This window comes from Pseudorca crassidens, chromosome 9 (assembly GCF_039906515.1).
Source record: "Pseudorca crassidens isolate mPseCra1 chromosome 9, mPseCra1.hap1, whole genome shotgun sequence".
NCBI lineage: Eukaryota > Metazoa > Chordata > Mammalia > Artiodactyla > Delphinidae > Pseudorca > Pseudorca crassidens.
In genome coordinates, this window is record NC_090304.1 from 36,730,589 (window position 1) to 36,744,059 (window position 13,471).

The following is a 13,471-nucleotide window of genomic DNA, read 5'->3' on the forward strand; positions in this document are numbered from 1 at the left end:
CTACCCCATGCCGGGCATTTTCATATACACTATTGCTTTGGTCTGCATGACCCACTGAAATGCGACACTTTCCCTCAAGCAGCGGAGGTTTGGTAGGACTGACTTGTCCAAGCTGCAGTTCAACAACTATTTATTGAGGGCCTACAGTGTCCCAGGCCCTACACCAGCGCTGGGGAAGTTAGATGTCCAGTAAATAAATGGGGAGCTAGGATCTTAACCTAGGTCTCTCTGACTTCCGGCCTGGGGGTGGGGCTCTAAGGTGTTTGGTAGAAAAAGCACAGATGTGAAATTAGAGAGTTCCAATACTGACTCCGTGTGATCTCGGTCAAGTTACTGACCTCCTTTGCACCTCATACATGAAACTGATGAAATGCCACCAGCCTTATCACACTGTGGTGAAGCTTAAATGAGATGATGTATGGACAGTGGCCCATGGGAGGTGTTGAATGGTGGTCTGTTGCCACAATTATACGATCCACAAAGAGGGCCTGGTTTTCTGATCCACTGAGCCAAATGCAAAAGCTTTCAAATATGAAAGAATTAGGAGAACAGACTTGTGGTTGCCAAGCAGGACAGGGTTAGGGGATGGATGGATTGGGAGTTTGGGATTAGCAGATGCAAATGATTATATACAGAATGGATAAACAACAAGGTCCTACTGTGTAGCACAAGGAACTATATTCAGTATCTTGTGATAAACCATAATGGAAAAGAATATGAAAAAGAATGTATATATATATGTATAACTGAATCATTTTGCTCCACAGCAGAAATTAATACAACATTATAAATCAACCATACTTCAATAAATTTTTTTAAAAAATAATACTTAACTACTTAGTAGATGGAGGGGAAAAGAACATAGCTTAGAGCTGGTTCTAATTCTTTTTTTTTTTTTTAATTAATTAATTTATTTATTTTTGGCTGTGTTGGGTCTTCATTTCTGTGCAAGGGCTCTCTCCAGTTGTGGCAAGTGGGGGCCACTCTTCATCGTGGTGCACGGGCCTCTCCCGTTGCGGAGCACAGACTCCGGACGCGCAGGCTCAGTAATTGTGGCTCACAGGCCCAGACGCTCCTCGGCATGTGGGATCTTCCCAGACCAGGTCTCGAACCCGTGTCCCCTGCATCGGCAGGCAGACTCTCAACAACTGCGCCACCAGGGAAGCCCCGGTTCTAATTCTTTAAAACATCAGGCACTTCAGAGCAGAACATCTAATTGCCATGAGTGAGGTGGAAAGAACACTGGGCCAGGAGTCAGGGGGCCTGGATCCCAGTTTTTGCTCTGCCCTCAAAGCTGGGTGACCATGGGCAAGTCACACCCCACTCTGGGCTATGTTTCCCCATCTGCACAATGGAGCTTTGGGAATAGATGGCCTCCAAGGTCTACACTGTCTCAGACATCCCAAATTATCTAGTCCATAGAGGCACAGATCACTAAGCAGACATCCAAGGAAGGCTGATTCTTCTAAATCTGCTTTTGTCACCCAAATGGTGCTTTTCCCTCCAGGGCTTGCCTTCCTCTGTCCAGAGACAGTTAACAAGCAAAGTTCACACACTGGAAGGTCTGACAGCTCCAGGATGCTCGTGGCCCACATTTTTTGACGTCAACGTGCGTCACTCTCAGGTCTGAAAAGAATCAACGCAAACCAGTGTGAAATGGGGACTGTCTGCAGAGCTGCAGCGGGAGGACAGGAAAGAGGTCCTGCCAGCTGTCAGGCACATGGCCCTGCCCAGCCCACCAGCACTGACCTGGGGAACAGCAGCCACAGCGGCGAGAGGAGACCATGCCCAGATTGCGGCAAGATGTGAGCAAAAGCGAACGGGGCTCCTCGTTCTGTAAATGCAGAGCCTCTGGCAAGAGGCTGGGACAGGCACAGGAGGCCTGACAAGGAGGAGACGGTGAGGGGGCCAAGGCCAGGGAAATGGGGAGGGGCTCCAAGGAGAAGAGGGTCTGGAGGTTCGGTTTCTAAAGCAGCACCCCAGGATGGGGTCCAGGCCTCTTCCAGCTCCTGGCAGAAGAAGGCAGCGGTTAAGAGCACAGACTCTGGACCCAGAAACACCAGCTTGGAATCCTGCCACTCTTCACGCAGCTGTGTGACCTGTAAAAGTTCCACGACCCTTCTCAGGCCTCCGCCCACGGACTCCTCACTTTTCTCCTTACTGATAAGACAAGATGAATAACACGGGAGTTAGTGTGAGGATTAAGTGAGATTTCGTATGGAAATGGCACATAAGTGGTTGCTGAAATCATTATTCCTGGAAGGCTTGTCCTATCCTCTTTGCTTAACCTACTAAAATCCTTCAGAACCCTTCTCAGGTCCCCCTTCCAAAGTTATTGGTGGGGGTGGGGATGGAATCCGCCAAAGCCCTCCGAAGCCCATCCAACCCTTCCCGTCTACTGTACCGCCATGATCGCAGCCGGACAGACCTTCTTCCAGTGGAGCAGCCAGCCAGTCTGGATGCTGTAAACAGCCTTGTGTAAAGAATCTGCTTTTTCCTGCTACCCAACCAGCTGAGTTTTCCCAAGACCCGGCGTTGGAAAGCTTTGACACTGGCCTCGCTTGGCCACCCACCATCATGGGATCATCTCAGCTCACATGTCAAGAGGGAGTTCTGCAGAAGCCACATGGCTTAGCCGCAACTTCAGGAACACAGCTGGTGCTCAATACCCACTCAATCCTGTTTTTCAACTCTTTCTTTTATCTTCGCCCTCCCATCCTTCTTTTCTTCTGCAAATAGGAACTAAGAACCTACTCTGTGTTGGTGCTGTACCAGCAGAGATCATGAGAGACACATCCCTGAACTCACAGAAGCCACGGTCCAGCTAAATAAGCAACCATAGTCCAAGCGATGGGGGCTCAGAGCACGCTACGGGAGAACACAGGGCAGATACTGCATCCAGACTGTGGTGGTGGCACAGGGCTTCCTGGACAAGGAGGCACTAAGCCTGAACTCGAATGGGTGAAGGTTGGGACGGGTTTAGCCAGGCAAAGGAGTTCTAAGTAGTGAGGAGAGAAAGAGCTTAAAGCAGACAAAGGAGCCTGCTTCCACTCATACTCCTCGTCTGCTTCATGCCCAGATGAGTAAAATTCAACCAGGTATTTTCATATTTTAAAAAAGTTCCTCATTAAAAAAAAATCTCTTTTATACTTTCATCCTTGGAAACATCTTAGATTTTTATAAGGGATTATCAAATCAACCTGGATCTTATGATTTCCATGAAATTTCAGCAACCCTTCTCATAAAAGAAGAGGAATTAAGCCAAGATTCTCACACTACACCAGAGACAGGAGATAAGGAGTCCAGATCCTAAACCCAGTGAAACAAACTTGGCCAGGCTATTTACTGTGAGTACGCACACACACACACACACACACACACACACACACACACACACACACACACACTCCTACCTCATATATGTTCTCATGGATACACCACAGATGTCAAGGGGATTGCTGATGTATACTCTTTAGCCAAGCCTTTGTTTTGCTTCCCAACATTTTATTTTGAAAAAGTTCAAACGCAGAAAAGTTGAAAGACTTGCACATGTATCTTCACCTAGATTCACCAGTTGTTAACATTTTACAACATGTGCTTTCTCCTTCTATCTACAGATATGCTCACCTTTTTTTTTTCCTAAACCATTTGGGAGTTAGTTGCTGACATCAAGATACTTCACCTCTAAATATAGCACCATGTATCTCCCAAGAAAATGGACATTTTCTTACATTATCCCCAAACCATTAACATCAATGGAGTAATACTATCTAACATACAATCTGTATTCAAATATCTCCCACTGTCTCCCAAATGACCTTTCCAGCATTTATGGTTTTGCTTGTCAAGGATCTCTCGCTGGATTTGGTTGTCATAGCTCTTTAGTCTCCTTTTCTAGAACAGTACCTTTTAAACTTTTTTGTTTCTCATGACATTATCGGTTTTGAAGATCCCAGGCCTGTTGTCTTAAAGACGACCCATAATCTGAATTTATCTGATTGTTTCTGCGTGCCAACAAATGATCAAATTCCCCATTTTTCCCTTCCTCTGTCCAGAACCAGCCCTGCCAGTTACATAGTGATAACACCTTAGTGGACCTTGTGGCATCAGAACACTTAGAATTTTACAAATCCCAGAGAGTTTAACTGATATGATGAAGCAGCTAATGTTTATTTAATATTGAATGAATATATTCAGTATTTCTAAACTCTGGGGCAGAGGGGAGGAGCCAGATGTCATATATACCACACCAAAGGAGACTTTCCAGCAATTTACTTTGATCCCGTATTAACAATGCTTTTTCAGATATTTTTTAAAAAGTGCTTTCACACTTGCTATTTAAGAACCTTGACTTTGAGGTCAAACAGATAAGGGTTCAAATCCTGAGTCTGCCACTTAACCAGCTGTGCTAGTTGGAAAAGTAGCTTAACCTCTCTTGCCCTTGGTTTCCATAAAGGGTATTTATGGTGTACCAGAGTCTCATTCATAATAATTACCTCTATTAAGCTTTACAACAACTCTTCAAAAACAGTAGAGCAAGTATCATCCTACTCATTTTATAGATTAGGCAACTGAAGCTCAAAAGACAATGTAACTTATTGAAGGTCATGCAGTAAAGCATCTAAAGAGACAAAATTAGAACCAAAGTTGCTGATTCCCAGAGCTGTCATTTCTATCCTCCTCAGGAAGTAGCTTCTACGTAACGGGATGTTGGGAGGATTAAATGAAATGATGCATGCCTGGAGCTATGCATTATGCTGGTAAGAGGCTATGCTCCGTCAGTGTCAGTGCCCATTATTATAACTATTTTTCCTGTGTCACACTCTCCTAACTGATTTTGTTCAAAGGCTCCAAAAGAACTTTATAATCATCTTGACCAAGCCCCCTTTCCTACCCTATCTTCTCTTCCACCAAGACAGGGGAGGTTGGAACAAACCAAAATTCACTAAAGGTATGAAGGTTTCACTTAGAAGAAGAGAGAAAATATCCTGAGGCTGTGGGGCTACTGTTTGCAAAACACAAAAGAGGTCTGTTTTCCTTGGGAAATGGAGCACTAAGTCGTGAGTCATTCTTTAGGTTCTGCGTGGGCGACTTGGGGTTCCTGCGAAAACTTTTGTGTCACTCACTAGTGTCTTGTGTGGACTGAAGCACAAAAGACTGACCCAGTTTTGTTCCCCAAATCACATGAACCATTCTGCCCAAGACATTCTAGGAACACACTGTCCATCTCCTTGAACAATGTGACCAAGAGACAGAGTCACCATTGAAAGTGGCCCCGTGGCTATCAGTAAAACACCACTGGGCAGCTGGCCATGCCTTGGGGCACCTTAATGGCCAAGCTGATCACGAGGTTCAGCTCCCACCACAATCGTGCCAGCAGTAAGGGAAGAGGGCTTTCCTTCTGCCTTCAGAACAATAAGAAACCATTCAGAAGCCCAATCAATGGGACTGTTCCATTCTTGGTCCTGGGCAGTGCTGTCAGATTGGCCAGCTCCACTCAGTCACCTTGACAGTGGCAGCTCAGACTGGGTGTACAAAGGAGGTTCCCATTACGTTTGGTTTGCAGCAGATCCCTCAGCCTGGTTAGTGCTATAGAGATGGCATGTTTGGGACCAAAATGTGGAGGTTTCATTTCACAACTCTGGATATGACTACATTAATTTACTCTTGACTCTGACTCTCATTCATCTGACCAAAGCCCCGCTATGCCCTCTGCTTTCACAGTGCAAGCCACCTGTCCTCCATGTAATCAACCGTGCACTTGAGAGGCAGAGAGGTAGCGTAGAAAGAACACAGGCTTGGAATGAGGCAGATCTGGTTTCCACACTTGGCTCTGACCTTGGGTAATAAAAATAGGCAATATCACATATTCCTTCCTTATTGCACGCCAGGCTCTGTGCTCAGCAACTTACCTGTATTATCTCACTGACTCTTCACAGACGACCTATAAGCATCATCGTTTCTGCTTTATAGATGAAGACACATTTAGAGATGTTAAATAACTTGCCCAAAGCCTGGATTTGAACCCAGGTCTGTCTCTCAGTTAAGTGTAATCTACCATTTAAAACTGTCTCCAAGTGATAACTTCCTCTGGTCTCAGCTTCCTCATATGAAAGGCATGGGCCACTTTACATTTTACCCAGTTTCTTGTGCTTCACATTAAATTTCATATACATATAAAATTTATATATACACAAAATCATTTATATATATATATATAAAATATATATATATGTGAAATCACGGCAGTCTACTACTACCTGGCACACAGCAGATGCCCCATAACTACTCCCTTCCCTGCTGATGAGACTGATTCTAAGAAATAAGAGTCTCTGACCTTAAGCCAAAATCTCACCGGGTGGTTCGGCTTTTGCAGACTGGCTTCAGGAGCTTCACTAAGGCCTAATTAAAACACCTCTTTCAAGGCCACACCTCTCATGTCTTACAAGTAAATAAAATGGGACACTTGGTGCTTCAATCTGGGTGACAGAGGAAGGGAGTATGAGAAGCGGGAAGCAAATCTAGCTACTCTGAAAGCTGGCAATTGGGCTGTAATTCCCCCAGCCTGGCCTTTGATGTGTGTGTGCTCACATGTGCTCATTACTTTAAGCTGCTCCATGTGTATATATTTGTATATGTGTGTGTATATATGTATATATACACATATCCAGAAGGAGATGTATTTATACACACATATATACACACGTAATGATACCCTAAATTAGCCACCAGTCCCACCCTTAAAGTGTCTTCAGAAAATTAACCCACGGAATAAGCAATAATACGTGAACTATAAACATTCTTGCATGTTGGCAGATAACCATGCTACACATTCCCCCTCCAAGAACCGAGGAAGAGAAGAAAGGGAATAACACAATAGCAGAAAAATGCACTAATCAAATCCATAATCAACTTTGATGATGGAGCGAGGATTCTAATCAAAACACAATGGGGCAAAGTTGCAACAGGTTGCAAGCTTGGAGCTGCGCTCTCTTCCCAGGGGCCTCGCCTGCGCTTTCTTTTCAAACATCTAAAACACCCACAGAGGATTTCAATCACTTCTAATTACTTTTTTAAAGAAACGAGTTGCAAGTTGAACCCCAGGCTCCTAAAAACAGGAAATATCAAAATATTATATATATAATTTTTTTCCCCTGCAACTGCTTCTTAAAAATAGGCTAACCTCTCCTCAAATAGCTCACAAGCATTCCTTATCTGAAGGTCAGCCGGACAGAGTTTCTGAACTAACACAGAGCAGATCTCTAAAACAATTCTTTGCACATGGTCATAATTTATACGCCATGTTAACAGAGCAGATGCTATAAATGTTCATTCTTGGGGGAAGGCCCAGGTATCCCAACACCAGGAGGGGAATTCGGGAGGGATGTGTGGCTGCAGAGCAGTTCCTCTCTCTGCGGGTCGAGCCCCTGCTGTAGGTTTGCGGGAGAGATTCAACGTGAGGGGTTTGGCAAGTCGACAGTGGGGCTGCACCTAAAAGCTAGCTGCTGGCTGCGTCAGGTCTTTTCACACTTGATGGCGATGGACAGCAGGCTTGGGGGAGAACAGGCTGTCACTGGCTAAAGAGAGTCGCTGCCTAATAAAAGCCACGAGACCCATGTCCTTTCCGCATCACTACCATACTGGATATTCTGAACCCTAAGCTAATAATAATAATCACTGTCATTTCCCAAGGGGCTGTTATGAAACAGGTCTTTTATGGACACCATCCTTCCACCTTCTCATAACTACCCTGCATGCTCAGGATGACTACGGACCATGCAAATCCAATCCCTCAACTGCAAGAAGCCTTTGTTCTTTGCTCATGACTACCTTTCAAAAGGAAGATCCCAGATACGAAGCAATCACCTGTTAGGCGAAGGTGCGGCTTCCTGGTGGCGACACCTACTCCTGCTCTGCACCACTGCGTGGCCCTGCTTCTCCTCCTTCCCTGGCATGCTCATCTCACCCCCTCTCCTCCCCAGCCAGCCATTCCTGCCCATCTCTGGAGCCCGCCATCTCCTGCCTCCTCCGTGAGGCCCTCAGGATTTCTCCAGCCATGATGGCCTTTTCCTTCCTTTCAGCCCCAAGCACACCTCTCAGCCCTCTTCGTGTTGTGCCTGATGCCCTGGGTACAGCAGTCATGCCTCCCAACTGGACTATAAGATCTCCAAGGCCCAGGCCGTGTCTTATCCCCCTGTACCTCCGCCAGAGCATCCAGGAGGACGGCAGCTGTGAAGAGGGGAAGACCCCCAGCCTGGAAGCCAGACCAACCTGAGTTGGGCCCCCCACTCGCCACCCTGGAGCAGGATGACCTAGAGCAAGTTATTCTACCTTTTGCTAAGTCCTGTGTACTCTTCCAGCTCAATGGCTAGAGCAGTGCTCTTAGAAATCAGGGCCTGCGAGTAACTGGAAAGTCCCTATGACTCTCTCTCTATAGCATGCTGGTTTAGGACATGGAGTCCAGAGCCAGACTGTCCGAGTCCTAATTCTACTTCTGCTGCTCAAGGGGTTACTAACCCGGTCCTTGCCTCAGTTTCCTCATGTGTCAAATGAGAATAATAACACTTGTCTCACTGGATTGTTGTAAGAATCAAATGAGGTCTTTTAGAACAATTCCTGGCACATAGGAAGTGCTATGTGATGACTCGCCATCATTATATTATTGTCGTTAAAGAAGATGTTACAGGAAATTACTGTCATAGAAAATGTTATATATGCTTTAAGTGTTACTGTGGGAATGAAATGAGATCGTATGTAAAGAGCCTGGCACATCAGGCACTTCCCTCATCTTCCCACCATGGCTGGTACTGTATTAGGCATGTGACAGATGCTCTGTAAATCCTCGCGGACTGAACGATACCTTCTCAAGGGCTTGACAGAATAAGCTATGCCTTTTCTCACTGAGAGGCTGTCAGATCTACGTTCAACAGTGCCCCATCTCTTGGTTTAGCAATACGAATAGCTCGTTTTATTGAGTGTTTCCTAGTGGCCTGACACTAGGCTTTATACATGTTACTTATATATGTCTATACACATGTCTAAATGATGTATGTATATGTGTATATATCAACATATGTATATATGACACTTTACATATGTTCTTTTTCTTAATCCTCATAATTTGTGTGGTTGTTTAATGCCCATTTTTACAGATGGGAACAGTGAGGCCCAGAGAGGTTAATGGACTAGGTCACCAGCTAGTACATGGTGGAGACAGGATACCAGGGATAGCCACCTGACTTTAAAGCCTGTGCTACTGACCACTGCACAACCCAGCCTTCTCCCCATCTCCCCAAAGCCCCCTGAATAAAAGGGGAGTCAGGTGCCATTTGCCATTTAACTCATCATCTCCTGAGTATCTTCTAGTGATAAACGCCAGGTTTTGAGTCCAGGACTACCAGATGTGTCAAGTCTGACACAGTCCTCGAGCCGTACGGAGAGGCCTTCCTGGATGGTGAATGGACGCCGTGTCAGGCAAAGGGGGAGGAAGCCTTGTCCAAAGACGGGAAAACCCCTTTTGCCAATGTCACTTGGACGCCAGGGTGAGGCAGTGAGACAAAGGATCTGTACCTGCCACAGAGAAGAGCCGCCAGGAAGCTCGGCCATGAATAAAGAAAGGGCAGGCTGTGAAAACCAGGATAGCCCACTGGGAAGTGGCCAATTTCCTCAGCAATCCATCCAAACCATCCATGTGGTCAGTACACAAGGTCCCACTGAGGGCGAGGCAGGTGGCGTGGGGGCAGCCAGGGGACTGTGGGCCAAGGGCGAGGGAGAGAAGAAAAGTCTCGAGGGAACTGGACCACACCAGCTCCTCCGGCAGCAGCTGGAGATCAGTTTTTCAGGAAGAAGAGGGATGAATCACCTTTCCAGAGCCTGCCCATGGCAAGTCCACCAACAGCGTTTGTTAAATGAAGGGTCAGATGGGCAACGGTAGAACAGCTGCCTGGGTAGCCACGATCCCAGTGTCCACTTTCCCCCCTCATTCCTTGGGTCCTCCTCATCAGGCTGGAGGCTGTGTGTCACATCCCGGAGTCACTGCTCCGGCCTCCCGCATACCACCCACCACACCTCATCAGCCCCGTCTCCAAGGATGGAGGGGAAACCCTCACAAGGGTGCACCCCCAAGCTCATTCCCATTTCAGAGCCCACGTACAAACCTGTGCCGAAGGCAGAAGAAGAGCGCAGAGCACAAAACCCCGGCAGAGACAGGTCCTGGGAGCACTGGGGGAAATCTTTCTCCCACACACCATCACTCAAACCTGTCAGCTTCCAAACACGTTTAGCAAGTGCAGCAGCAAGGGGCATGCTTATCAGCCTGGCGTGGGAGCTTAATCTGCTTTGAGGGCCTTCTCCAACCCAGAGTTCCAAAAGTCTGCTTACAATTAGCTTCCAGCTCCAGTTCCTCCATCAGAAAGGCTAGGAATGTGTTGAGTTCTAGCCTCTGATCAGAGAAATCTCCAGGAGAAGGTGGAGACAGTGTCAGCAGAGAATAAGTGTCAAAAAGGTCAGCTGGTCTGTTGCCACTTCCCTGACACCAGCCCCAAACTACCTCCCCCGCTGGCTTCCCGCCTCTCCTGACCGGGACAGTCACATCCGTCAGGTCTGCCTGTCCCCAAAAGTCCCTGCTGACTAACGGCCAAGAAAATACAGCACGCCCCTGCTCCCTCCTACCAGAAGAGGAAAAAAGAAAAAAAAAAAAAAAAGCAGCAGAAAGGGCAGGAGGCCAGGAGAACCTGATTGGCCCTTGCTGATTTCCTTAAAAGAGATTGCATGGCTAGGGCCCGTCACCCAGCCGAACTGGGTGATGCGGGCTCTGTCTGGAAAGGTAGAAGTCATCAATTCTTTTCATGTCATCCCCCCACCCCAGCCCCAGTCACCCGGGCTACCGGCACCAGGATCTGCTACCCAGGAAGGAGGGGCTTAGCTTCGGGCCGCCATTCTGAGGCAGGCACCCCCGCCCACCGCAACAGCCAGCCGAGACGCTAGGAGTCTCCAGCTGCCTGCCTCCGCTGGTGCACCGAGCACTTCTACTGCGGTCCCAGCACCATGCCTGGAATCCTGTCAACCCAAAGGATGGGGCAGGGGCAGGCATCTTCACGACGAGGCGAGCAGGTACACTGCCACCCCCAGACCCCTCTACCTGGATCTTTCAGCCAGGCCAGAGGGCGCGGAGCCCAACGAGGCCTCGGACTATTCCTTGGCAGGGACAGAATCTCTGCAGAACCGACACACAGACAGACAGACACTGCAGCAGTCACTGCCTTCTTGGGACCAAGATCTCAACATGCAGAACCTGACATTTCCAGTGCGGCACAGTTTTGAGAACACCCTGACCGTGCCCGCCAGAAGGAAGCCGCAGACGTAACCGCACCCCGGTCTCACAGAGCTCCTTAAGGCAAACCTCGGTCACCCGGCCACACCCACTGGCCAGCCCACTCTCCGCGCGCATCCCCCAATCTGCCGGCCTAAGTGGGACGGTTCCCTTCTCAGCCCACAGGGTAGCCCTGTCCCCTATCCGGCCATGCCAACCCCCCCCCCCCCCACCAAGCATTCACCCTTCTCCCAGAACAGTGCCCCGGCACACAGCACCTCTCACCTGGGTATCGAACCCGTTTTCCACCGAGCCGCTCATCCGCAGCGGGAGCCCCTCCCCCGCCGGCTCCTGCAGCCCCTGCGATTTCAGGGGGATCTGGCTAGGGTAGGCGGTCTTGCTCACCTCCACCTTGCTTCCTAACTTGAGGTAGCAGGGCTGGGGGCCCGCCCGGGCTGGGGGCACGTGCAGGATGGGCGCGGCGCTGTGCACGGGTTTGGGCAGTCCCGACTTCATTTTGGAGGCGACCAGGATGGCCGGCATCTTCTCCCGGGGCTTCGGCTTTCCCAGCACGTCCCTGGCAGCGGCGGCGGAGGCGACCGCTAAAGGCAGCGCGGGCAGCAGAGCAGGCGCCGGGCTTCGGCCCGAGAGGCGCCCACCACTAGCCGAGGGAAAGAAAAAAATATCCCCGGGTCGGGGATCTCGGAGCAATCCGGCGAGCTCGCCTTGGTCGCGGCGCTCAGCTGGTCCCACCTGGACGGATGCTGCAGCCGGGTTTCACGCCCCTCCTGGGCGGCCTGTTCAAGGGCTCCGGGTGCTCAGGAGCTGTTGCCTCCTGCGATTCTCCGCCTGGGAACTCGAGGCTTGGACGCCCATATTAACTTGTCACTGCATCTCCGAAGTGAGGAGGCCCCTTCGGAAGAGAAGCGGCGGGGACCCACGCCTCCCGCTCAGGGAGGCTGCGGGTGTGAGCGGGCGAGCTAAGGAGCGAGCAGCTGGGGAAAGGAAAGAACGATAGTGGGGAGAGGGAGGGCGCACGGAGCCCAAGACGTCTTCACCGAGAGGCAGCTGCCGCCCTGATTGCGAGCACCGCAGTGTCACCCGCTACGCAGAGCCGCGGCGAGAGCCCCCGAAAGGTCTCTCTACGCGTGACAGTCACCACTGCTCAGAAGCCCGCCGGACAGATAGCACGTCGGCGCCTGCGGGTCTGCACATGCTCCGTGCGTTATAGCGCAGCAAGGCTGTGGCCGTGGGGCGCGGGCACCGGGACGCGCGGCTGGCGGGCTGGGCAGGGCAGCGCAGCGCTCGCGAGCGGCCGCCGCGCTTCCCGGGAAGGCTGCGCTGGCTGCGGGGCTCCGCGCAGGGTAGGACAGGCTGCTACCCGCGCTGCTGCGACGCGCGCTGACAGCCCGGGCCGCCCCGGCGCGCCGATTGGTCCGTGGCGGGCCAATCTGCAGCCGCGGCTCGCACTGCAAAGGGGGGCGTGGCCTCAACTCCCGGGCCGCCGCCGAAAGTCTGGGGCCGCGCTTGGCCGCAAGTACAAAGCCAGCTGGTGGCCGCTCTGCAGCGCTGCTCGGGCTTCGCGCTCCCCCGCGGGCTGACACCCCCGCGTCCCTGAAACCTTTTGAAAAATGCCCTTTCGAACGCAAGCGCCCGCCTCGGGGCCCCGCGGGGAAGGCTCCGGGGAAGTTTATTTCCTTTTTCAAATTGTTCTGGTCACCTTAACGGTCTGAGGCTTCCGGAGTCGCGCCTGCAGCCCCGCGGCCCCCCATCTGGTCTGGGCAGGGCCGTTCCTCGTCTCCCGCGTTAAGGACGCGCCAGCCATTTCTTCTCTTTTCTGCCAGCTCTTCCAGGCGGGCCGGGGGGCCTCCGAATAGCTTCCTCTCCAGCTTTCAAAGGCTGCACATTTCACTTAACTATTTGAAGTATTTATAGGCACATACAATACCCCGCGAAGCCTCCCGCCCCAAGACGGTTCCTCCTTGCAACCTACCACAGACTGGCCAGAGGAAGCCAGGAGAAGCTCCATGACCCCGGCGGGCTCGGGCTAAATTCTGCTGCGCTTCATGTAGGAGCCCCTCCCTGTCCGCACCTCGGACGCACTGGCCCTACAGGTTCCTCGACTTTAATTCACCTGAGGACTTCTCTCCTGTCCCAGGT

The 13,471-nt window shown here is 50.4% G+C and overlaps 1 protein-coding gene across 8 annotated transcripts in view; it reads right to left on the bottom strand.

Moving 5' to 3' along the window:
• The window catches only part of NAV2 (neuron navigator 2), a 403,679-nt gene extending 391,015 nt beyond the window's left edge, over positions 1 to 12,664 (bottom strand). For 7 of the 8 annotated variants that reach the window (XR_010946112.1, XM_067749641.1, XM_067749646.1 and 4 more), the window contains exon 1: positions 11,597 to 12,664. Coding sequence is in view for 7 of the 8 variants with exons in the window: in XM_067749641.1 (XP_067605742.1) it covers positions 11,597 to 11,854 (258 nt within the window). In the remaining variant the exon portion in view is untranslated. The remainder of the gene's footprint in view (positions 1 to 11,596) is intronic. The other variant, XM_067749643.1, reaches the window with a different exon arrangement.
• Positions 12,665 to 13,471: the final 807 nt, after the last annotated feature.